This window comes from Mustela nivalis (assembly GCF_964662115.1).
Source record: "Mustela nivalis genome assembly, chromosome: 16".
NCBI lineage: Eukaryota > Metazoa > Chordata > Mammalia > Carnivora > Mustelidae > Mustela > Mustela nivalis.
Genome location: NC_139035.1, coordinates 65858201 through 65883921, shown reverse-complemented (window position 1 = coordinate 65883921; position 25721 = coordinate 65858201). Strand labels below are relative to the sequence as shown.

The 25721-nt window shown below is 51.2% G+C and overlaps 1 protein-coding gene and 2 long non-coding RNA genes across 3 annotated transcripts; 2 read left to right on the top strand and 1 right to left on the bottom strand.

Moving 5' to 3' along the window:
* The first annotated feature begins 2734 nt into the window (after nucleotides 1–2734).
* LOC309850017 (antigen-presenting glycoprotein CD1d-like) lies at nucleotides 2735–7480 on the top strand. Its single transcript, XM_082703122.1, has 5 exons — nucleotides 2735–3366; nucleotides 3631–3909; nucleotides 4358–4636; nucleotides 5390–5492; nucleotides 5604–7480. The coding sequence occupies exons 1-5, from the start codon at nucleotides 2757–2759 to the stop codon at nucleotides 5623–5625; spliced, it is 1293 nt and encodes a 430-aa protein (XP_082559248.1). The 5' UTR covers nucleotides 2735–2756; the 3' UTR covers nucleotides 5626–7480.
* An 896-nt stretch (nucleotides 7481–8376) lies between these two features.
* Nucleotides 8377–14244, top strand: LOC309850028. The gene is made up of 4 exons (XR_014304019.1): nucleotides 8377–9468; nucleotides 9869–10269; nucleotides 10574–10669; nucleotides 13373–14244. It is a non-coding gene; the product is annotated as an uncharacterized lncRNA (long non-coding RNA).
* LOC309850029 lies at nucleotides 11547–19235 on the bottom strand. The gene is made up of 2 exons (XR_014304020.1): nucleotides 18116–19235; nucleotides 11547–14461 (listed from the first exon to the last, which is right to left on the bottom strand). It is a non-coding gene; the product is annotated as an uncharacterized lncRNA (long non-coding RNA).
* Between the last annotated feature and the right edge of the window lie 6486 nt (nucleotides 19236–25721).

Below are 25721 nucleotides of genomic sequence, written 5' to 3'. Positions count from 1 at the left end.
CAACACCAGGGGCAAGAGGTGAGAGCATGCACAAGCAAAATAAATGAGTCCTTTAATTTCAGAAAGCCCTGCGCTTGCCCCATTCAGGAGCAATCAGTCAGTGCAAACAGAAGCACCTGGAGATCGGTGGGGAAGTTTTATTTCAGAAACTTAAGCCAAGGCAGCCACTTGAACAGTAATGCCAGGTGTGGAGGGACAGCTGAGGAAAGCAGCCCGCTGCTCTGCGATGTGGCCCAGGGTGCACAGGAAACCCGCCTGAAGCCTGCAGGTTTACCAGCCGTGCTTGGGGACATCTCTTCCTCCCCTAGGAATCGGGTTCTGGTAAAGCCCTCAGATCCTGGGCTTCCGATAATAACTCCATAACTAGTCTTCTTTGTGGCTATTGTTAGCCAAATCATCTGTAATTCTCTGATTCTACTCCAAACTTACTCCGATCTTAGACATTTCTACTCTTCTCCAGCTGTGATGTCCCAGGGTTACACACCCACAAGGTGGGAAGAAACCGCCGGAGTCCTGCACCTCCGAGTAGGGGGTGGCCCCTCAGAGGGCGGTCCTGAGGAAAAGAAGTTCTGCACCGGGGTTAGCAGATGAGGATTGGAGTGCTGGTGCACGTCCACTTTGGTCGGTCTGCTTACTGACCCATTACAGGTAATGACTCCGCTAGCAGTTGTGATGGGGAGTAAGCAAAATAGGCTATGTGGAAGCACTTTGGGAATCCAAAATGTTCTAGAAGTGAGGGCAGGATTGATCCAGGGGCATGTATGGCAGCCAGCTCCTGGCACTGGGGGAGCGCTCTGACCCCTTCTCCCAGGGACACCTGTGCCCTGCTTTAAAAAGTGACCTCACCATGTGGGACCTAGCCTTGCTCCTGGCATCCTTTGACTCAGTGAGTCTCCTCCTGAAGGGAGTGGCTAAAGTTGTCATGGCTAAAAGCATCTGATTCAACCGACCTTTGGAAAATTTGTTGGTGTATCTCCATAACCCCAACATCTGAAGGTTATACTCCCTGGCTTTTGTTTCTGATTAGAAACAAACAAACAACAACAACAACAACAACAAAACCAGTTCTTGTTTTTAGTCTGAAAGGATGTTATCAGAAAATTTCAGGATGCCGATCAACTAAACAGAACTTTCCAAGTTTTACAGGAAGTGGGACACTTGGAGAACGCCGGTGAGGCCCTGGCTGTGACTGAGCTGTGAGTCCTACACTGTTGTTCTTTTGACTTCTGCCCCCCCAGTCCCCTCCCACCTAGGCCTCCAGCGATTTCGTATCTTAATTTAATCATGAACCACTTACTGGTAGCAAAAAAAATTTTTCTGTGTGATCTCCAAGTGTTTTGGGGCCACGCTGAGCACACAGAGGAGGACCAGACGCAACCTCTTCTCCTCAAGGGCTCTCCCTGTACTCTGGTGGGGACTGGGGAGGGCCGGCAGCGACAGAGCTCGCCTGGCCCTGTATTTACCAGCCGATGGGTGCGGGGGTGTGGGTGGGGGGTGACGAAGCTGGCAGCACGGGAGGAGCCCCGTTAGGGCCGACCTGTCTGCCTTTGTTCATGCAGGGGGATCTGGGAAGTCCCCCTGAGAAAATGGCGTTTGAACAGAGATCTGGGTAGGAATAACTAGACTTTAGAAGGGGGTGAGGGGAGGAGAGAGTCTAGAGCTTTCCAAGCAGAGGGAACTTTGTGCAAAGATGTCCGGCAAGAAGAAGCTTTGCATGTTGGAGGAACTGAAACCCTGGTGGCGGGGCTAAGGCACAGAGCAGGGGAGACTAGGGTGGGGAGGGAGACAGAAGGGGACCAAGGTCAGGTCAGGCCAGGCATCAGCCTGTAGGCCCGTCAACCTCTGTGGTCTCTATCCTGAGAAACCCCTGTCAGAAGATGTGGCAGGTTAGGGCAGCGGAGGAGGTGGAAATGTAGAGAAGGGGACACACTGGAGAGATGTTTCCGGAGAGGTAGCCTAGAGGAGTTGCCCAGGATTTGAATAAAAGGAGCGCTGGGAAGGGGGGTATCAGGGCGCCGTCCAGGTTCTGACCTGCCGAAGAGGGGCACTGGCCGTTCTGAGCCGTGCCGTCTGGATGTTGGTCCTCAGTGTGAGCCCTGGGGCCCCCCGTCCGGGTGCACACCACAGTCTAGTTTCCCCGAGCAGAGCAGAAGCTCAGGTCTGGAGAGTGAGTGGGGAGCTGCAGGAGACAGGGAGCTGGCACAGAGGCAGCGGGGCTGAGCCGGGGTGAGTGGGAGGTGTACCCGAGATGCAGGAGGAGAATGAGGGGCTGGGGACACCGAGGGGGGTGAAGGTCAGAGGTTAGAGGTCAGGGTGCCTGTGGGGTCAGGGGGATCAGAGATTCCAGGAAGATGGGGGCGGGAAGGTCAGAGGTTGGAGGGGGAAGTGGGGGCGGGGATCAGACTTTTGTGGGGTTCTCGGAGAAAGTAGGGGGAGGATAAGAGGTTGAAGGGGGTGGTGGAGAGGGGAGATCAGAGATTGTGGGGTAGAATGGGGCGGGGGGGGATCAGAGCTTGCACAGGGGAGGATGGGGGGTTCAGACTTCTGAGGGGCGGGGGTGGGAGCGCGGGGGTGGGAGGGTAAGAGGTCGGAGAGGGAGCATAGGGCAGGAGAGCAGAGGTGGGAGGGGGACCATGGGGCGGGGATCAGACTTGAGGGGTGGGGCAGGGAGGATGGGGCGGGGGTATCAGGTTGGGGGGGAGCATAGGGAGGGTCCAGGAAGGACTGAGACAGTTTTGGGGCGAGGGGGATCAGAGATGCGAGAGGAGGGGGCAGACGGAGGTGGGAGGGTCGGGGGCCAGGGGCGGGGCGACCAGAGGTCCACAGGCTGGCAGACAGGCGGGACCTTTCCGAGTCCGACCCTGGCGCCCTCAGGTGGCCTCAGTCCCCGCCGCTCCGGGGGCTCCCCCAGGTTCCGGGAAGTCCTGGGGATCCGTGGGGCAGCGCGCGCCGGGGGCGCCGGAGACCGACGGTCCCGGCGCCTCCCGCGGGACGCAGCCGGCGCCCCCGCGCGCGGGGAGCGGCCGCCGGTCCGGAGCCCGCGTGGCTGGTGGCTGCTGTTGCTCTGGTCGCTGCCGCTGGCCTCGGGCGAGCTGTGCGCCCCGCTGGCGCGCGGCCGGCTGCAGTGCCTGCAGGTGTCGGTGTTCGCCAACCGCAGCTGGGCGCGCACCGACGGCCTGGGGCGGCTCGGGGAGCTGCAGGCCTACAGCTGGGCCGACGGCTCGGACGCCATCCGCTTCCTCAGGCCCTGGGCGCGGAGCGGGTTCAGCGAGCCGCAGTGGGAGCAGCTGCAGCAGATACTGCGGGTGTACCGCCGGAGCTTCACCAGGGACGTGCGCGAATTCGTCAAGATGCTGCGGCTGGACTGTGAGCCGGGGCTGGGAGCCGGGGCCGGCGGGCGCTCTGCCTCCCCCTCCGAGCCGCCCACTCGCGCGCGTCTCCGGGTCCCGCTTCTGCCCGGGGCGCTCCCCAGCCCTGACCCCGCACACTGCCCCCGTTCCTCCTGCCGCTGCCCCCCACTCCTCTCCCGGGACTCGGCGTCCCCAGGAGAGCGCTGACATGCATTTTTCCTCCTCGGCCCCTTCTAATCCGTTCGGCCCTTCTTTGGTCTTTGGCCTGTCCCCTTCTCAGATCCCTTTGAGATGCAGGTGTCTGCTGGCTGCGAGCTGTGCCCGGGGAACACCTCGGAGAGCTTCTTCCATGCGGCATTTCAAGGAAAAGAGATCATGAGTTTCCAAGGAACTCATTGGGTGCCAGCCCCCGATGCCCCCTCTTGGGCAGGCAGGGCCACCAAAGAGCTCAACCAGGACCAGGGGACCAGACAGACCCTGCAGTGGTTATTAAACGACACCTGCCCGCAGTTCCTCAGAGGCCTCCTGGAGGCAGGGAAGTCGGAGCTGGAGAAGCAAGGTGAGCCCGCCTCCCTCACCCCTGCCCTCCACTCCTGCGCTCTGGCTGGTTCTCCCCCTCAGACTTCACAGCCCTTGGATCATGGTGGGGCCAGAACTGCTGAGGAAGGCATGGGCGAGGACTGAGGGTCATCCCACAGACATTAACTGAGCCCCGACTGGGTTCCATGCACTGAATTAAATAAACACTGGGTCAAACAGGGTCTCTGCTGAGGGGAGGATGGGAACGCAGAGGCTCAGTTACAGGCTTGTTTGAAACCCTTACAGAACACAGGGCGCTCCAGGGGCCAAGCAGATGCACTCACGAGAGCCTGGGATGGGGCGGGCGTCAGGGAAGGCTTTCCTGCAGAGGCCAACGCGAATGGACAGTCACGGGCTCCACCTCCAGAGGGGGAGATGTGGGCTGCAGAGTTCCGGCCCTGACACCCCCACTTCCTTATCGGACACAGTGAAGCCGGAGGCCTGGCTGTCCGCCGGCCGCCCTCCCGGTCCCGGCCGTCTGCTGCTGGTGTGTCACGTCTCCGGCTTCCACCCGAAGCCCGTGTGGGTGATGTGGATGCGGGGTGAGCAGGAGCAGCAGGGCACCCGGCGAGGCGACGTCCTGCCCCACGCGGACGGGACGTGGTATCTCCGAGTGACCCTGGACGTGGCGGCCCGGGAGGCGGCCGGTCTGTCCTGCCGAGTGAGACACAGCAGTCTGGGAGGCCAAGACATCGTCCTCCACTGGGGTGAGAAAGAGCTGGGGCCTGTCTGGCCCTGGCGGATGTGGTCCTCAAGCATAGAGGGAGGCACTGGCCATGGGGTGGGTTTGGACACACACAGGATAGAAAAGTTTCCAAAATGACCCCCCCCCCCCAAACCAAGAGGGTTAGAAGAGGGAGTTTCAGATACTGGAAGGAGGGGGATGAAGTCTGAACTCAGGAAGGGTTGAGATAAACGACCCATATATAAGAAAAAAAATAAACCCAACAGTTCACAGGTCTGGAAGCTGCTGGTAAATAAATAGTCCCCAGAGAGCTCACCATGGATTGTGGAAAGGCTGAGGCTGGGGGCCGGGGGAGCAAGGCAGTTGCCGGGTCCTAAGTGCTCCTTGACTGCCCAGCATGGCGTCCACTTGTCCCCGGCTCCTCTGGGACAGGTGCCATCCTCCTCATTTTACTGTCGAAGACGTGGAGACGGAGCGAGGTCAGGCTCAGTGCTCTCGGTCTCATGGGCGGTGGAGAGGGGAGGAGCTGGGTCCAGGCTCAGGTCCCCGTGGCTACCTGGTTGTCCTTCCTGTGCTAAACCACTGTGTGCGGAAGTGAAGGGGCCCCGGCCCCCAAGCCCTGAGACAAGAGGGGGCCTCGAGACCGCCGAGGAATGGGAGTGGACACTCCACCTGCGGGAGGCAGCGAGAGGCACCCGTGGCACCTTCCCATAGGCTTAGACCATGGCTGGGACTAGGGAGGGTCCTGGGCTGACAGCCCGTGTTCTGCACGCAGAGGGGAGCCTCTCCTCCACGTGGCTCATCCCGGTGGCCGTCCTGGGGTCCCTCCTGATGAGTGGATGCGTTGGATGCTTAGTCTTCTGGTGCAGGAAGCGTGGGTAGGTCTCCCCTTCCCAACCACTCCTACCGTCAGCCTCTCCCCCTTTCCTCATTCCTCCAGCCCCTCGCCCTTTTCCCTTAACATTCTCTCCCTTCCTATACTCTCGCAGCTCCTATCAAGGCATCCTGTGACTGTGGTCGCTGCACCTGTCTGTCTGGGACTCAGGACCCCAGCTGCTCAGGAGGTCAGCTCAGCAGCTGAGGTTGCAAGGAGAGGTGCCTTGAAGCAGCAGAGAACACAGGGCAGCTCTCATCACATCCTTTAAACATTTTATCTAAGACGGCTGAGGTTCTTTTTCTGTATACTGCAAGTTTATAAACTCCTATGGTTCTGTAAAAATAGACATGCAAATGTCTGGGGACAGGCAGATACAGGCTGGGGTGTGATGTCGTGTGTGGTCACCGTGTGGGTGGTGTGATCTGCCGTGAGCTGGGAAGTGCCTGCCCCTGGGGAAGCAGGTCCAGCTGTTGCCAACAGTCAAGGAAGAGCGACCAACAAAATGAATGAGTTTCTGAAAATAAGACCCTGGCTGGGCTGCAGTCTACATTTTTCAAGAGAAGCAGATGTCTGGATTTTCGTGTGAGCATGCCTGATATAGGACTGTGCACTGAAGCTTTTACGAAATGTTTGGGACACCCCAGATACATCCATCTCTGTTTCTTGATGGCCATGTGGGGGCTTCTTGAATAAAAGTTAGGCCTAAATGACAAATTGGTAGTTTTAGGGCAGGGTTTCTTCTGTGAATTTGGATTTATAAAGGGGGGCATTTTCTTCTTTAAAAGAAAGTTAAGTTGTAAGGAACAGATGTTTCTTAAGATTTTATTTGGTGTAACTGATTTATAAGGAGAAATCATAACGTATGTCTATCTAGGACAAAAGTTACTCTGGGTAGGGGAATTTCAAGTGACCAGTTGCTTTTTTCACATCGGAGGAGGACAGTCATAAGGTGTCTCGGCAAACAGGCTTCCCCACTTACAGGTCTTCAGTGGGACAATGCTCGGAAAGGGGTGAAGCCACTTGGGCAGGTGTGGGCTGCACAGATCAACACCAGCCGTCTGCCCTGTTCCTAGTTAAGGATCCTTGAACATCCAGAAAACATGGGACTAAACCTTCAGAGAGTCTTTGCTTGAGAAAATTAAGATTTGGCCTCACTGGTCGAGCCTCGGGTGTGGGTGAAGATATTGCCAGTTCCTGAACCGGTGGTTCCCAACTGTGACGTCCTGACCAGCAGCCTCAGCACCACTGGGAACTGGCACATAGTCTGGACCCCGTCTCAGACCTCCTAAATGAGAAATGGGAGTAGGGCCCCGTGTGACCTGTCTGGTGTTTCAGGCGCTGTGCTTTGGGTCATGCGGGGCTACAGATTCCTCCGAATGGTAAGTGAAAGTAACAGCCTGGGTTTTTCAGGGAAGGCTTTCTGGAAGGGGCACTGACCCAGGACTTGGACAGGTGGTGAGGAAACCAGTGCCCTGGCTCTAGACATCAGAGTTCTGGCCTTGGAGTCCGTGTCCTCCTGCATCAAGTGGAACCAGGAAGCAGATCCCCAGTCCGGCCAGAACCGGCTGCTGCCCTGGTCTTGGACGGCCCCCAGGCCCGGGAACTGGGAGAGATGCCTTTCCATTGTTCGTCAGCCGCTCCTCGGACGGCTTTTGTCAGTGCAGCCTGCGCGGGCGGAGACGATGCTCTCACAGAGGGTAGGGAGCACACGTGTGCTGTGTGTGGCTGTCTGCAGTGCCTTCAAACCGTGGGCCTCTTGCTGTCTTTGGTGTCTCCCCACCTCACCCCCCAAGCCATGCTGTTCAGCTTAGCTTCCTCCAGCAGCAGCCGGGCTCTGAAGCCGACCCGACAGGCTGTGTGCTTAGGGCGAGAGTGGTAAACACCCTTCTGAAATCGTTTTGGAAATGCTTCAGCATGGGCTTGCAGAAACTCTGGGTCTTTTTAAAGAAATTGATTTATTTTGGAAATAAAGTCCTGTCTCTGGGAAAATCTGTCTTGTCTTCAAATCCTCAGCCCGGAACATCTCAGGAAGCCCTGAGAATTCATTTTAGACGGTTGACACTCTCTTCGTCCACATCTCTTCGTTATTTAGGGCCGGGCTGCTTGTCCCTGCGCTCCAGATTCGTCCTTCTGCGCTCGGTGACAGGTGACAGTGGGTGGAATTTCTCTGATCACTTCTTTAAAGTTAGCATAGCTTTAAGCTTTTTCGGTTGAGGGCCCTAGAGAGACGCTGCGGGAGGAAGGGGCTCTGCTGCAGTTTCCAGCTACCGCATGACCGTGGCTGGGGGTGGCAGGTCTGCAGAGTGGGCACAGAGGCACCGGGTGCACTGTGGTCCCAGCCATGTGCCCAGAGCTCACGGACCCTGGTGACCTTGGAGCTTCAGCCTGGCCATAGTCTTCCCATGCCCCATTGATAGGGACACTGGCACCTCCTGCTCCTGCTGGTGCCCCTTCCCTCGGCCAGACCCTCACGTGGCCTGTGCTCGGTCCACCTGGCACCTGGAGGTTTCCTCGGAGTGCAGTCCCCGGGATGAGGTCTGCAGAATTGCTCCCAGCTCATCCAGTGACTGCAGGCCAGCGCTGGCCTGGACGAGCCTGTGAACGTCTCTGCTACACCTTCTCCGATGAGGTGTGCACCCCAGCCCTGCGGAAGGGTTACCTTTCCAGGCATGGTCCTCCTTGTATATTCTCCCCCCGCCCTGGAGTTTTATAGAATTTTGTTTTATCTTCATTATTATCTTATCATAGTTCACAAATTCTACTCAACCTCTTCTGCTTAGCTTATTGTTTGGTTTCTGCTTCCTAATAGGACCCAAGTAGATGCACGTGGGTGCATCTGTGACCCTCCCGAAGCACTGGTGAGTTTTACGGGACTGTGACTCAGATTTACTTTTGTTCTCCAGTCTGTGGCATCGGGTCGATGCCCTTTGCCGTGAGCTGTAGCTTTTCCTCCCAGAACTTTGACTCGATGTTCTTTGCCAGACCATCCTCAGAAGTTTAGGGTGTAAAAGAGGGGCTCTCAATAAGCCAGGGCAGGTGTAATCGGGGACAGACGCTCTGGTGACTGTTTGCTGTTTGTGCTGAGCTGGGGCTCAGTCCTGGCTGCTGTGCCCCTGCTCCTGGGCCGGGCCTGTGTTCCGAGACCAGGCATACCTTTCCACACCACTGTCACTTCCCCGGCTCTCTCGTCCCCTTGGTCTTCCCTTGGCTTCTGGGCTCAGTGTGGCTCCTGCTCAGTGATGCGGCATGAAGAGGCTTTACCCTCTTCATCTTCTTTTTCTGAACTCAGGCTGGGTTTTCCCATGGCTTGTATTTTCCTTTTGCTGATTCTTTTGAACCATCCCTAGAGGGGCTCTTCCACATTTTTGTGCCCTGGCTTTTCACCCTGCATTGAGCTATTTTTCCTATTTTCTTGTGAAAGTCGGGATTACCCCAAACAATTTCCACATCTTCCTCCTTCCTGGCTCACAGGGTGAGTGATTTTCCGCTCATCCCCTTCTGCAGGGAGATGTCTGTCTTTGCTAAGCCAGAACCTTCCATCAGGGGTTTGCTTGGCACAGCCCTGGGGCTCACGCCGGTGTCTTGCCACCCACAGTTTCTCCACGTTTAGCACACCACTGTTCACAGACAGCCGGTGACGTTTACAATACAAACACAAAATTTTTGCCTGTGGGCAAAAGCTCCTCTTTTTGAGAAATCTTGAAGTTCTGTATCTGGATAATATTTAACATTTTAACATATGTCTGAATTCCTTTCCTTGATACTTTGTTTTTCATTCTTATCCATGTAAGATATGCGGCGCATTTCTGTGTGCCTCGGGGGAAGAATGTGGCAGAACAGAAAACAGAATCTCTAGCTTATGTTTCCGAATGTTCGGTGATGGAAGACAGAACAGGATGTCAAGCCTAAACAGAACATCCTCACGAAACAAGAAGATCTTCCTACGCCAGAGCACAGTGTTTCTCCGGGGCAGAGAGGTGGGTAGGGGCTCGAAATGCACCTGTCCCCTCACGCCTGGCAGTATTCCCAGGGAGGCAGCAGCTCCCAGCAGGGTGGCACTCCCGGGCAGCGCAGCAGGGAAAGCCGAACAAAACTTCATGCTCATGTTTGTGGCACAGAAATGTCAGAGAGTGCGCAGGGTCTGTGAGGCTGCGCAGGAAGCGAGGTGAATATCTGAGCAGTGACCTGTGTGGTTCAGTGGATGCGCACCAGGGGCTGTTGGATTAGAGTCAGGACTCCAGGGACTGGGGCAGAAACCGAGGAAAGCTCTGGTTACACCTCCCCGACCACAGAGTAGAGCGATGCTCAGACTTAGAAGTTAGAGGTTAACCAATAGAAACTGAAGAAAGTGCTATTTCTTGCCCATTGAATTTATAGTCTAAGATTTACACCTGTTACCGGCGGGTTGCTGCGTCCTGCATAAATGATAGCCCTTAGCACTGGATCCGGTGCATGTAGAGACTGGAGACGCGCTGGGACTGTGCTGGAAAATGTACTGCGATGCTTCGTTGGCGAGTGGACACACGGAGACGTCGGGTAGAAGAAACAGAGGGTCAAAGTAGCCTTGTTAGAACTTCCAGAAGTTAGATCAACTTCTTTGGGTTCCAGAAATACAGCTCGAAATGGAGGGAAGTGGGACATTACATCTGTGTCTCGGTTTCTAGATTTCAACAGCAGTGACCACATCAACCCTAGCCCAACAGCTCCATGACAGTCCTGGCCTGGGGAGCTCCATCTTAGAAATATAAGCCTGACTCCCAGGAAACACGTTTTGCAAGGTACGAAGGTGCACGTTCTGTGCTGCATTTCAGACTTCAGAGTCCTGGTGCTTCCAAAAGAGAGAGAGGAAGTGTAGTTGGTTTCTCGCCATGTGATCAAAGAGCGCCGAACACAGAATGTGCTGGGAGGTCCAGGCCTTGCTGGTGAGCTGTCCTGAGCCTTGACAGTCGAGATGTCTTACTGGCTTGGTGGCCTTTGGAAAGGTCCTCTTGTCCTGGGCCTGAAAGCCAACTGCCAAGGCAGAGGGACCCTTGTGTCCCCTACAGATGTGACAAAAAGAACTAAACTTAGCTCTTTCCACAGGTGATAAGGCCATGTACCTGGGAAACCCAAGCAACCGTATTTGATAAAGCAAATAACAACTTGAATTTGAACAGGGATTTTTGTCATGTGGACAAGGTAAGTGTAGGAAAATCAAAGCTATTCTCTCTATTAACAACAATCAATTAGAATTGAAAATGTGAATAAATAGTCCATTCAAAAAAAGTGGCAGAAATATGAAATTCTTAGGAAGGAATTTCACAAGAATGGTACACACACCAAATGAAGAAAAGCAGAGTCTTCCGAAGGGCAAAAGATGTGTTCTGAATTAATGGAAATATATGGCCTATTCTTGGTTTGGAATAGTTAATATAATCAAATATCAACCACGAAGATGTGCAAATTAAATGAAATTAGAAGTATTAAAATGGCTAAAAATGTGAAAAAAAAATAATGATGTGGGTATGGGACCTGCCATACTGAATATTAAAACTTAGAGGCACCGTCCCCCAAATTCTATGGGACAGGGCAGTGGGGATGGCACAGGGAGGGACAAGACCGACAGCGACTGGACAAACTTGCAGAGAGTAGCAGAGAAGTCTTAGAGATTCTCATGTACGGGAGAGGGAATACAGAGCCACCCGACTTGCTGAGAGACCAGATTTTAATGATCCCAACCCCTAGAAAACAATCATTATGTGACGAGAGAGAGGCGGTCATTACTGCTACGACGGCAATCCTGTGACAATGTAGAAATGTATCAGGTTCACAGGTTGTATACCTTACAGGTACACAGTGTTATGTGCTAGACATATGGCAATGGACATAAAATAAATTAAAAGCTGAGAAGAAAGTAGTGTGGTAATAGAACTGAAGGTAAGGGATAGAGTGATTCCATATCGCTGCAGAAGAATAACCGAAGAAGGGCTGGCTCTCCATCCAGGAAAGAAATATTGGAAATCTACCTGACAGCATTAATAAATTCCAGATATATTAAGGACTGAAGTTTCAGAGATTTTTATTATTTTTATTTTTATTTATTTATTTATTTTACCAAAATAGGAACTCGGAAACTATAAAATAAAATAATACATGTTAAAAAACTTAAATTTTGTATGGCAATAGATAACATCATCGACCCTAGATTGGGGAAAATTACAGATAGCTCGAGCTGGTATTAATGATGAGAAACATCTCTTCGTCATTTGTAAGAACAAGCTCAGTGCTCAGAGAGTAACGGCAAAGACTGAACAGGAAACTCAAAAGAGCAAATCCAAGTTGGCTAAGAAACTAGGAAAGATAATCATCGTCCTTAGTAATCACGGAAATGCAAATTACAGCAACAGGAGACACCGTTCTTACCAGGTGGGCAACAAAAAGGGAGAGAAATACAGGATTTTTTCCAAACAGACTTGGGGAAAGCGACTTGACAGACTCTCTTTCCATGAAAAACGGACAGACCTCTCCACCCAGACATTCTCCTCTTGAGATTGTATTTTGGGGAAATAAAGGCACGAGAATGTGAGACCGTGCTGCGAGGCTGTGGCCCTTCACGTAAGGATGTAGGAGAGCCTGTATTTCACAAGGACGACAACTTGTGAACAAACATCGGCTAGGCCTCGCTCTAGTTGCTTGAGGCAGGAACAGCCCAAATAACAGAATAACGCGGCAGAAACAGACTACAGGTTCATTCCTCTCGCTGGATGGACACCCGGAGGAAGGCGTTCACAAGCGGATCCGTGAAGGGAACAGGGACCCGCGTTCCTTCCTGCTCCCCGCTGCTGCTCACGGTCAGGCTCCTGTGGGAAACGCCACCGTTTTACCCACCAGGAGAGCGTTGGGGGCAGGATCTGGGAAGGAGACACCCCCTTCTTTGCACCTTACGGTGACTTCTCAGGAGAAGGACACAGCCAGCAGAGCCTTTCTCCGCATGTATTCCCCCGGCGGACAGGTGCGTTTTGCTGGTGATAACGTGCCCGCTCCATGTCCGGTGATTTGGGGAGGCACCTGCCGTCTCTGCAGCACAGACCAGAGCAGAGGACCGCCACCGACGGAAGTGATGAGGTCTGTGACAGTTGGAGGGGCCACAGCAGCTTTACGAAGTTTTCAGAATCCACAGCCGACTTATTTCTCTTAAATTTATCTTTCCTTGATTCACAAGGATGGTGATTAACACATAAGTGTGGTTTAAGAGAACCCTTAAAAGCTAGAACATGAAATGATCAATATTGTGTTTTTGTGCATTTGTCAGATTTTCCTTCCCTAAAGGGAGCCTAAAGTATTGTCATACTGACGGTCGAGGGCATCCTAGTATGATGAAATATGAAAATAATTAAAATTAACCTGGGAAAGGCTGAAGCAACACGAAGACAACAGGTGGTCCATGACTCCGGGGTCGTACTTGCCGGAGATGGTGCACAATCTTCACTCTTGGTCGTCACCCCCAAACAAGAGCGACACGAGAGCCCTAAATGTGGGCTTCCTGGGCTAATGGGAAACTCTGTGATCCTTTCAAGGCTGGCTTTGGGTGTTAGGCAGGAGGAGGGGTGGACCTTCGTCAGCATGAATTATGACCCTGGCTTGACACCTTTCATCTAACCATGTTTCCTGGGGGAACAGGTGGCAGGGCTCTGCCCGAGGCCCCAGGGCCTGCTGCACATTGTCTCCTGCCTGCCACTCTGCCCCGAAGTGTATCCTCCTGGGGCCGCTGAGCTCCCGGCATATTGTCAGCCCAGGGACGCTGCCTGACCCCCTACTCATCCCGCCCCCGGCTGTGCTCAGAGACTCCTCAAGTCCTGGGCTGAGGTGCCTGACTCAGCCTCCATGTGTTCCCTCTCGCAGACACAGGCTGACCTGTTCCGCCCAACGTCCAACGTCTGTGCCGTACGCACTGTCCATGGCTCTACCTGGGTCAGGCCCGGGGTAAGTGGGCTCTGCTTTTCTGTCTTGCGGGGAGAGGAGGTCCTTCCATGTGATCTTGGGGAGGCAGAAACTGTGTGAACTTTTTCCTACTATGGGTTTCCTCACTCGAGTCGTGGCCCATAAGGTCCTCGGCGCCCGTCTCTACTTCCCATCCTCCCCACCTCGGTGTGTTCAGAGACAGTGGCCGTGGTTAGCAGCGGTTGCAGAAACTCGCTGACCCGGCGTCCTACTCGCTGGGCTAAACCACTGTGGTGTGGTCTTGAATTTGGTAGATGAATGGTCCTTTCCTCTCCGTCGCCACTCTGACCCAGGTGTGAAATGCCCAATGGAGTGACCGTGTTTTTTGTTTTCTGTATTTTATGGTGTTTTGAAGTCTTGAGGACCTAGCTGGCCAGGACAGACTGTCCCTCTAGGGCTGGCTGATTCCTAACTAGCACATGACTCCCTAGGAGCAACCTTTCACAGGCAAACCAGCCAACCCACATCCCGTGTCTGCAGCCACCTTCCTCCTGTAACTCAAACACCAAACTAAGATCTCCCCCTCCTCTAATGACCCAGGGCACCAACCAACACCTTCCTGCTTGTTCCCAGCCCACTGAAATTATTCGGACTGCCTTACCCTGAGTCGCCGACCCTCCTGCCGGCCCGCCTGCCTTGCCATTGCTGTGGAAACCGCAGGAGAGGCTCCCACCCTGCTTCTCCTTGCCTTGCCTCCAGTCCGAAGTGTGCCGTGTTCCACGTGGCCCCTTCTCCTGGGGTTTGTACGTAATAAAACTCTTCCTTCAAAGGCAGGAGGTCTGTGTCGTCACCTCCACGGCTGACTCCTGGAAAGCTTGGTGCAAGCTACGGCCTCTGGGAGTCACTTCGGCTGCTCTCAGCCCACACTCTCATCTCTTCTTTCCAACAATTGACAACGCCCTCTTGCCTGTGTTCAGTCTTTCACCGCACAAGACGCCCAGGCTGCTTTCTCTTCCTTACGGACTGTTCTGCAGATTCACACGGCAGGCCCTATAAGAAGAATTTTCATAGTGATATTAAAAGTCATGGGTGAAGGGAACTGAGTCTTGCTGTAGGGTGGGTGGGGGGACATAAAAGAGCTCCTTGGTGGAATGCCTGCCGCATCGGGGAACAATAAGGCCAGGCTTCATTGCCTGGGTTCGTCTACAAACACTAAGTCTCTACCTTGAAGTCTTTTTTTTTTTTAATCTATTTTAGAGAGAGACAGAGAGAGTGAGAACACGAGCAGGGGGAGGGTCAGAAGGAGGAGAAGCAGGCTCCCTGCTGAGCAGAGAGCCCGATGAGGGGCTCCATCCCAGGACCCTGGGACCATGACCTGAGCCGAAGGCAGAGGCCTAACCCACTGAGCCACCCAGGCACTCCCCAACCCTGAAGTCCTTTAAAGGGCTTTTCAGGATGATCTGAGTTTCTTCACGTTCTACAGGACAGGGGGTTGGGTCAGCTGAGGGGGCAAACCCCACAAATCCTGAAGGTATTTGTTGTTCTAGAATCTGTCATTAATTCCGTGGATATTCAGGCCGAGGAGATACTCAGAAGTTTGGGAGACATACACACTGCTGTAATATTCTTTTACGGACCGAAGAAGTTCTGATCATTGCCACTGGCAGCCAGAATGGCCCTGGGCCACCTTGGGACTCAGCACACACCTGAGAAGGGCGAGCCGGAGTCCAGATCACAGACTGCACGCTCTCCAGCCACCAACTGCCCAGCTGCTCCCTCTGGTGGCCACACGGCCCACGGCCGCGCCACCGCCCACACCCTCATCCCAGCTCCGTGGCTCCCTCTCGCCTTAGTGGCTGGGGAGGTGGGTCTCGGACGAGGTGGCACAGCCGCAGGAGGGGCTGTCGCAGAGTTCCTTCCAGGCTGGGGCGCTGGAGGTTGCAGAATGGGGCTGGGGTGGGTGGTCATTTCCTGTTGAGAGACAGATAGTAAATGCTCTGGGCTTTGCGGCCACCGTGTCCCAGTGACAACAGCTCCGCTCTGCGGACGGGGCACAGAAGCTGGAGCACGTAATGACCAAGTGTCTGTGCCGACAAAACTTGATTTATGGATGTGGAAATGTGAACCTCGTGTGACCTCCATGTGTCATGCACTGTTGTGCTTTTGATTTTTTTCATCCATCTGAAGATGTAAAAAAACCACTTAAAAGTACACTGGACATTTAAGGGGACTCGAGAACTATTTGCTGTTTTAGGTACGATCCTGATATTGTAACACGCGCCGCAGTGCTTGTCGATAAAAGGGTAGGACCCCTGGAATTTGTGGGGGTGTGGAGGTGTGCGAGGACAGTACAGATACGGGTGGGGCTGTCGCTGTGCAGGGGGGTGTGGGTGGAGGTGTGGAGGGCGTAAGGGGGGGTGTGGTTATGCAGGGTGTGGGTGTGGAGGGAGTGTGGGAAGAGTTGTGGGTACGGAGGCTGTGCAGGGGGGTGTGGGTATGCGTGGGGTAGGCGGGGGCGGATGGGTGTGGGGGCAGATACGGGTGCGGTGTGAGGGGTGAAGAGAGGTGTGAAGGCTGGTGTGGAGGGGCAGGGGTGCGGGGGTGCCTGTCGGAGAGCGTGTCGGGGGACGACCAGGCCCACGGCCCACGGGGGATGAGCCACTTAGCTCCGTCACAGTACTGTGCCTTCCTTTGCCTCTTCCATGTTTAAATTCTCCACAATAAAGCCTCCACGATAGGGAGACGCAAGATTTTGCCGATTAACCCAGCCTTTGCGAGCCGCCATCTCCCAAGAGCACCATTTAACCCAAGAAAGGCTGAAGGCTGTGAGGCCCGGGAGCAGTCCCCTGCAGGCCCGCTGGGGTCCCCCCCCGTCTGGTCTGGACACCTGCTCTTCCACACCTCAGGCTGGCCAAGGAACCCGTAGGAGCGTGGCTGCGGACACTGCTGGCCAAGGGGCCGTCTGGAGAGACCTGCAGGCCCCGTGTGGACCCCGCTCTGGAATCAGCTGTGTGTTTGGCCGCTGCGGCTTTCCCGGGCGCGACCCTGTAAACCAGGAAGGGACTAAACAGCCCCGCCACACCTGCTCGGGCAGAAGGTCCTCGCGAGTCACAGCGGCTCTGGCTGTGGTGGAAGGATGGTGGCTGTGGCCGGGGACCCTCTTGGGGTGCGAGCCTGTCGCATGTATCCTGATGTGGAATTCAGACTGGATCAGAATTTGTATTTGCCTAATTTTACCAGGAACCGAAACTCCATCAAATCAACAGATTGACAATTTTTCCAGAACAGCGTTGAAAAGATAAGTCATGCTTCATGAAAATGATTGACGGGTAAAAAGACTCTATTCAGGACCACTGCTCATGTTTGAAGACGAGGACTGTTTTAAAGAATTTAGCTAAGACGGCGGATCTGAACGTCTTCATGTCTACTGTTCAGTTTCCTTTCTCTCTCCGTGTCTGTGGCGCCCCGGGTGAGACCGTGAAGCCGCGCCCGGCCCGCACGTCCCTTCGTGGCTCGCCCGGAGCTGGGCTTCGCAGCGCCCACGACGGCAGACGCTCCAAGTCCCGCGCGTGGCAGCTCCCGTTCACCGCTCTGCGGTGCCTTTCTGTTCTCCTACTAAGGATCTCTTCGTTTACGGGTCGGGCGTGAGACACCGAGGGTCGAGCTCATCAGACTCCTCGGCTCAGGGAATGTCAGTGTAGGACAAGGACAAGGGCAAAAACACTTTCTTCTGCTTAAGCATTTACTGCATTTGTTCTTATCAGCCACTTATATGTCCAATTTCATACACACACAACCACTTTCCTATTGGGTAACTTCTAATTTCTGTGGATGTCCTCTTGCAGATAGTTTTGTGTGCACGCATTTTACATTGTCATAAATGGTGTTTGATAGCGACATTGCTCTGATCCTTCCCATGGTTTCCCCCAAACGCTGCCTGAAGACTCATCCCACTGCGTGTGTACATCTAGCCCATCCATAGTCGCCGTGTGAAGGGGCGGGTCTGGCACACAGTGGCTGTCACTCACCTCGGGGGACCCAAGTCACCTCTGATGCCGCACCGTGAAGACCTATGTTTGTTCCGTTATGGGCATGACACTATAAGCCCTTTACCAAGGTTACAATCTTTAGGGTTACCGAAACATTTTCTCAACAAAGGTCTCGAGTATTTTAATAAGGAGTAAGTGGGCGCAGCCATGGACTCCCCAGGGCACAGTGGTTGGCAACTAGGATTCCCGCTGATGAACACACAGTACAAGGAGCACCAGGGAGCTCCCACCGCCTGCTGATCTGGAATAGGCTGCCTCGGGGGGCTCTATTTCTTACTTTTTACTTACACTCTCCTGTGGTGTATAGAGAGGTCTTGGGGATGAGCCGTGCTGGCCGGTGGAAGTGCCGCACACAGGGCAGGTGGGCAGAAGCTCCCTTCCTCCCATCCATATGGCCTTTCCTGCTGCCACAGCTGGCATGGTCCTGAGGACGATGGGGGAGACAGGCTGTCCCCCTCAGGAGCAATTCATTATGTAGGTAAAGGAAGGTAAGCGCTCCCTGACCAAAAAATCAAAACAAAGTTGAACAATAGGGGTCCTGACCCCAGAGGACAATGTACTACACTGACCCCGTATGTAGCAGGATACAGCAGCAGAGACCATGTCCCTGGCTCAGGTACGGTCATCGTCTGTCAGGGCACTTGTGCCGTCTTACCGAGAATTTGGGGTGGGTGGGCGTTTCCACGAACCACTGAAAGCAAAGACGTCACGGATGCTGCCGTCTGGGTCTTCTTTTCCCCGAGGACACTGCATACCTCGCTGGAGTCAGGTGTTCAGATTGGCGTGTCTGCTCAGCCCCACTAAGAACACACGATCATTCATGGGTCCTTCCAGCGTGGAGAGCAGCGACTGGAAAACATGGGACGAGAACAGACGCCCTCCGGCAGAGCCACGGCGTGCCAGCAAACCAGGAAACAGAAGGGGAGGCGTCCCACACCTACATGACGGGCCATCGACAGGCTCCTTCATTTCAGACCAGACTTCAATAGTTCAAACAAACGGAGATTCCGTGTGGCAGAAGGGACAGGAAGCTGTGTGGCTTTCTCTTCTTTGGATGCCTCCTCATGCCTCCTCACAGCTGTGTGCTGTGTCGACCACTACAAAGTCATTGTAACTTCAAGATAAAAGCATCAGCAGCTTCTTTGCAGTGAGTAATTCCAGGCTCCTGAGGGGTTAATCTGTGACTCCCTGGTGAGGACTGAGCTCCGAGCGCCTGTTCCAGACTTAGTTCTCCCTCCTTGTAGTGAACTTCCTGCAGAACCATCAGGGTTCCCATGCCCTGCTCTGCTTCTGCGTCTCTGGGCTGGACCCCTGATGCCCTTGGCTCCCCACTGTTCCATTGCCTGCCCTCTGACATCAGTGGTTTACTTCTCTGGGTCTCCTCTGTGTCCCAGAGCGGAAGCGCAGCCGCTGCCCCTTCCTCCTTCTCTGCAACAACTCCTGGCCCTACTCCTACTGGTTTTTCATCTGTTACACATTTTGTGTGTTTGCTTTAGAAGAAGCCAACTTAGAGAGACCCTAGACTTTGTGGGTCACAGTCTCCAAGAGTATGTCCCTTCTGCGTTCTATGTGCACAATAGGATCTCCTAGGTTCGTGACACAAAAATGGAATTCTAGATCCCGTACCGAGTTTTAAATGTAACTGCCTTCTTTTCTTCTTTCTGTTTTTTCACCAAGCAGGAGATAAGTACCATAAGAACCTCATGTTAGAAAAAATAAAATAAAGAGAAACTGTAGTTTTCTTTGCAATTTGGCTAGAATTTAAACACAATAAGCCATTTCCTGGCTGAGATATTAAAGGATGTAGATCTTTGTTTCCATTGTAACACCACAATGTTTAGGGAGTATAAACATTGTACTTATCGATGAAGCCACTGAAGAGACGTGGAGGCACGAAAATCCCCAACGCACTGACGTTCAGAGAGCACTCTTTACACATGACCGTGGAGGCAGCTCTGGAGAAGAAAGCCTGCCGACGTTCCGAGAGACACGCCGGCCATGGTGGGGGTGGGGGCGGCTGGGTCACTGGGGTCTGAGAGACTCTCAAATTCAGCGATAATTTACTTGAGCTAACAGTTCTCGCTGGCTTCCCTCCTGTAGTGCTGAGGAAAGGGCAGTGTGGATGAGTCCGTAAGTAGAAAGACTCTAGTCTCATGTAGTCTTATGATTTTTAGAAACAGAGGACGCTACCATTGACTCAAAAGGTGAAACACGCCCAACTCCCACCGGGCTCCGGGATCGAAAAATTGAGGAGACCAATGAAGTCTGACTTGGCTCTGGGAGGAAGTCTGAGAGGCGAGGTCGATTTAAAAAACATGCCTAGGCCAACCTAATTTCATCCCTGGGACAATCTGGATACTGACTTCCTCACTTGAGCAGCCGTGCGTTGGACAGAGGCTGCACACTCCTAGAAATAAAAACAAAGCAAAAGAGCTGACTATTTAAGCCCCCCCCCCATTATCTATGGGCGATGCCCAGCACATCATAAAACACTGTGAAGTATGTGAGGAAATGGGACACATAAAAAAAAAAAAATTCGAAAGAAAGGGATCCACTGATAACCCCGATGTTGAAACTAGCAGAAAAGGAACTTAAAACTAATATTATCAATATAACGCTATTATATTGCAGCATTTGGCTGGCTCTGTCCCTCAAGTAGAGATCACTGCTCCTCTCAGAGTGGTTGACTCTGTGTGACTTTCTCCCTCTGGGTTCCAGGAATGACTCCCTCTGTTTGGCTAATAGGCCCTGAGCTGGGGATGGCTCTGTGGCTCCTAGCTCTGGGTTATGTTGCTTGAGGTTCCCCTACACTGTGTAAATAGTCCTTTTATAAATGAAACCTCTTTCCATTAAAAAAAAATACATATATGTATCTAGAAATTTACAAGTCAAGATTAAAAAAATGGGTGAACATATGGACAAACATATAGAATATGTGAAAAATTTATTTTTTAAAGGTTTTATTTATTTATTTGATAGAGACATCACAAGTAGGCAGAGCGGCAGGCAGAGGGAGAGGGGGAAGCAGGCTCCTGACTGAGCAGAGAGCCCAATATGGGACTGGATCCGAGGACCCTGGAATCATGATCTGAGCCGAAGGGAGATGCTCAACAGCTGAGCCACCCAGGCACCCCCATATGAAGACTTTACAAATGCGTAGAATGTGTTCTGAGAAAAGCGTAATGGATGATCTCAGTAACAGGATAAACACTGTGGAAGAAGGAGTCAGTGATCTGGAAGAAAGGGCCATAGAAAATACCTGAAATAAAACACTGGGGGAAAAGCTAAAATAACTGAACGGTACCTCTGACTAGTGTTATAATAACTAGATAGGGGCAGGAAAACTATTTTTAGAAATAATGGCCAAATATTTCTCAAAATTGATGAAAGTTCCAGAACCCATATCAATGTATGTCATAGTCAAAATGCTGAAAACCAAAGAGAAAGAGAGAATCCGAAAAACAGCCATGAAGAAAGACACTACGCACAGGACAAAGGTCAGAATGGCATTGCCTTCCTGCTAGAAACATAAGCTAGAGGACAATGGAATGGTATCTTCCCAGGGTTAAGGAAAAAGCAAACAAAACTATCAACTTAAAGTTTTATAGCATGCTAGATATAATCAGCAAAACTATCCTTCAAATTTAAAGGTCAAGTAGAGATATGTCCTGATAAATGAGAGCTGAGGGGATTTGTTGACAGTAGACTTACTAAGAAATGCTACGGTGAGTCTTTCGGGATAAAGAGAAATGATACCAGCTTTAAACTTGGATATACAAGAGGAATTAGAAAGATCTGGGAATAGTAAATAAGAGGAATATTTAGTAATGATAAAATAATCAATTCAGAGGGATGCCTGAGGACTCAGTCAATTAAGTCTCTGCCTTCTGCTCAGGTCATGATCTCAGGGTCTTGGTGTAGAGCCCGATGTCGGGCTCCCTGCTCAGCGGGGAGTCTGCCTACTGCTCCTGCGCACTAGTGCTCCCTCTCATATTTCTCTCTCTCTGTCTCTCTTTCTCTCTCAAGTATATAAATAAAATCTTAAAAAAATAAAATCTTAAAAAAGGGATTAGTTCATAAAGAAAGCATAAAAACCGTAAATGTCAATGCACCTAATAACAGAATTTCACAACTCCTGATGGAAAGATTGGCAGAATCAAAGGGAGAAATACACAAATAGAAATCATGATTGGAGAGTTTAGCACACCTGTTCTCAGCAATTAATAGAATAAATGAACAAAAATCAATAAGGACGTAGAAGACTCAAGCAACAGGATAACAATAGGACTAATATACACCCACTGAACGTTGCACCTTATGAATTCTGGATATATATATGAATTTCCACTGTGCATGAAGAAGTATCACTGTAGACCATTGTGGGCCATAAAGTAGTCTCAGTAAATATCAGAGAATTGAAATCACTCTCTGTATTCTCTGATCAAAATGGAATTGAATTTGAAGTTCATAATAACAAGACATTTAAAATACACAAATATTTGAAAATTAAGCAGCACAATTCCAAATAATTTATTGGTTAATGAAGGATTTGAAAGGGGAATTAGAAAATAGATTTAACTGAGTGGTAATGAAGACATAGCATATCAAAGGATGTGAGATTCATCAGAAGAGGTACAGAACAAAGAGGCACCACAGAGTTTAAAAGCTTGTATTAAACTTGGTGAGAAAAATTTAGAATCAGTGATCTATGTTTTCCCTTGAGAGGCAAGAGCAGAAAGAGCAAAGTAAACCCAACAGAGATGGGAAATAATAGGATCAAGAGGAAGTCAGTCAAGGAGAAAACAACACAATCAATGAAACCCCCTGTTTGGTTTTAAAAGGATTAATTGAATTAATTTATAGAAGTTTACCAACATGAACAAGGGAAGAGGAAAAAACAAAACAAAACGAACGACCAGTATTAAGAAGAAAAGAAAGGATATTACCACAGACTTTATTACTAAAGGAATATGATGGGAATTCAGAAAACTTCATGCCAACACATTGGACAACATACATTAAAAACAAAAAGCCTCCTGAGACATGCAGTTCCCTGTAACGAGAAAAGAAGAGGGAGAACATCTGACTAGCTCCGTATTAATGATTCGTTAGGAATAGAATAAACTTTAAATAGTAAAAGTAGTTTACTTAAATTTTGGAGATTTAAGGAGAATGCCTCCCCAAAGCTGGAGAAATTAGGACTTTCATTACAGATGTGACATAGAGATCTCTTTGGAGGCTGACTGTGGCTGTGGGAAAGTATGGGGGATGTAGCTCACAGGCAGATAAAGTCCCGCACCTGCAGCAGAGCCTTCCCGCAGAGCTCCCCACGTCGATGGAGGTCGCTTATAAGGTACCAGGTTGCACCCGCCTGCTCTTCTTAAAGTGGTGGTTAAGATCAGGGTCCCCATTGACGAACAGATGTCACAGCAGGTGACGGGTCACACCCGCTGACAGGCACTGGGCACATCAGGCTCTGGGTTTTTAATTCGGAACGAGCGAGTCTGAGCCGCACGGAATTCGGGGGGTCTCCGCAGACATCATGCCAGCATGGGAACTCGGGGCTTGTGGATGTCTGTATTCCCCGGGCGTCCCTGGGGGCACGTTACTGAACACTGGCGTCTTGAAGTCTCCCTATGAAAGAACTGGGTGATTTTCTGTATAGATTATGTTTTGCTTGTTTGCTCATAAAACCCTGTGCCCTGCCTCACCCCTCCTCAGCCCAGCTGCTGGGAACCCGCTGCAGCTGCCCTGCTTATCTCCTGCATTTTGGCGCCAAGGTGTTTTCTCAGCATGTGGTTGGGGCCCCCGAGTGAAGCGGGTTATGACTTGTGGGTGCTCGGAACTGCAAGCCTGGGGGAAGTAACAGCCCACGGGGCGATCCTGGACTGTTGGGAGGGGGTCTGGCTCTGTGCTGCCCTCACATTCCTCAAGGGCACCATTGAGGATCAGGGCTTCTGGTGACCACTGTGAAAACATGCCGTTGTGCTGGCTTTCTCGCAGTTCCCGGTCTCTCTTCCCAGCGTCCCACAGCAACGGCCTGGTGTCATGTCTTAACCTATGAACGCCCCAGGTCAGTGCGCTTTTGATTCTCTCTCCTTCCCTGTTGTGAAGGAACCTACGCGTGACCCAGTGCCCTGCTGAGGAATATTCTCAGCACCTGGTAGTCTCCCTCGTGGTCCTTTTATTATTTATTTATTTTTTAAAAGGTTTTTAAAATTTGTTTATTTGACAGAGAAAGAGAGATCACAAGTAGGCAGAGAGGCAGGCAGAGAGAGAGGAGGAAGCAGGCTCCCCGCTGAGCAGAGAGCCCAATGCGGGGCTCGATCCCCGGACCCTGGGATCATGACCTGAGCTGAAGGCAGAGGCTTAACCCACTGAGTCAGCCAGGTGCCGGTTCATGGTCCTTTTAAAGACAGCAGATTTCCCCTCTCCATCAGCACAGAGCAGTTTTGATTCTGTCCTTGACTTCCCGTCACGAGACTCACGTGGTGTGCCCTACTCTGTCTGTCTCCCCCCCAGCAGGGTGACTTCTCTCAGGCTTGTCCATGTCATGCCATGGAGTGGTGGCTCTGTAGTAAGCCACCGGGTAAATATACCCCAGTCTATCCATTCTGCTGGGCACGGACATTTGAATTGTTTCCTGACTTTACCTATTTTGAATCGTGCTGCTTTGAACGTTTTTGTATATGTCTCGTTGCGAACGTGACCACTCATTTCTCTCGGGACTGTGTGTGGAAATGCAATGGCCGGCTCACAGGTCACACGTGGTTTTTGCATTTGGTGGATGCTGGCAAACAGGTTTTCACAGTGGTCCACCTTCCGCCTTCCCCACATCCTCCTCTATCCTAGGTACTAACCCTTTGAATTGTACCCATTCTGATGGGGACATAGTGTATCCACTATGTTTTAGTTCCTGTTTCCTTGGTGACTAACGGTATGTACCTTTCTCTCATAGGCCCATTAGCCGTTTGGATACTGTCTTTAGTGAAGTACCAGTTTAGGTTTTTAGCTCTACATGTTGAGGGGAGGAGTCAGTCTTTTTCTTGTTGATTGGAAGTTCTTTATCATTTCTGTATACGAATCCTTGGTTGGACATAAGATTGTGAATATTTCCTGCCAGGCTCTGGTTTACTTTCCAGTTTTATAAAGTCATATTTGGGTGAGGAGGATTTCTTTTTAACAGGACAAAGTTTGTGGATGCTTTTCTTTATGACTATAGTTATCTAATCCTGTGAATTAGTCACTCTAGTCCTGAGGTCACGAGATAATCTCCTGACTCTGTAATTCTCAAATTTAAGTGGAATCACTTGGAAGGCATTTTTTTTTTTAAGATTTTATTTATTTATTTATTTATTTGACAGAGAGAGATCACAAGTAGGCAGAGAGACAGGCAGAGAGAGAGAGAGGAGGAAGCAGGCTCCCTGCTGAGCAGAGAGCCCGATGCGGGACTCGATCCCAGGACCCTGAGATCATGACCTGAGCTGAAGGCAGCAGCTTAACCCACTGAGCCACCCAGGCACCCCTGGAAGGCATTTTAAAGCACAAATTGTTGGCACATACCTTTAGAGTTTCAAATTCCTTAGATTGGGAAAGAGGTCCAAGAATTAGCATTTCTTACAATTCCAGATGATGCTGTTTCTGCTGGTCTGGGGATCACCTTTGAAAACCACTGTAGTATTTTACCTTTGAGAAACTCAATTATTTTACCTTTTACATTTAGATCTATAATATACCTGGAACTGACTTTTGTGCCTGGTGTGAAATACAGGTAAGATTTTTATTTTTAGCAATGTTAGTCACTTCACTAAGGCCAGTGCTATGTAGCACCAATTACACTGGGTCTGTCTATACGGATCTGTTTCTGAGCTCTTGTCCCATTCCTGTGTTTTGTAAGTCTGTTATGCAATGAAATCTGCTGAAGTAATCTTAATTATTTGGAGTTATAAGAAATCTTAATACAAAAGTAGCTCTTCCTTTTTCCTCTTTTCAAGTGAATCTAGTGGAAGAAGGGGAAAATGTGTTTCTTTTTCAATCTGATAAAGAAACACCAGAATAATTTATACATCTTAGAACATAGATGTTGATTTAAACATAAACACCAGAGCTGTAACTATTAATAAGAAGACAAAACAGAGTCACAGGCTTTGGGAAAGCGGACATTATTTTCACAAACCAGAGCAATAGTCTCTGAGGTCTAGAAATCAATAATACCCTTGTTAAACACACACATACATGCACACGTGTACACACACGTGTGC

Bases quoted from the DNA above. Each gene is read 5' to 3' on its own strand.
- LOC309850017 (XM_082703122.1), top strand. From the start codon at position 2,757: ATGCGAGAGGAGGGGGCAGACGGAGGTGGGAGGGTCGGGGGCCAGGGG. The intron at 4,637-5,389 runs GTGAGAAAGAGC...TTCTGCACGCAG, and splicing joins AGACATCGTCCTCCACTGGG to AGGGGAGCCTCTCCTCCACG. The intron at 5,493-5,603 runs GTAGGTCTCCCC...ATACTCTCGCAG, and splicing joins TTCTGGTGCAGGAAGCGTGG to CTCCTATCAAGGCATCCTGT.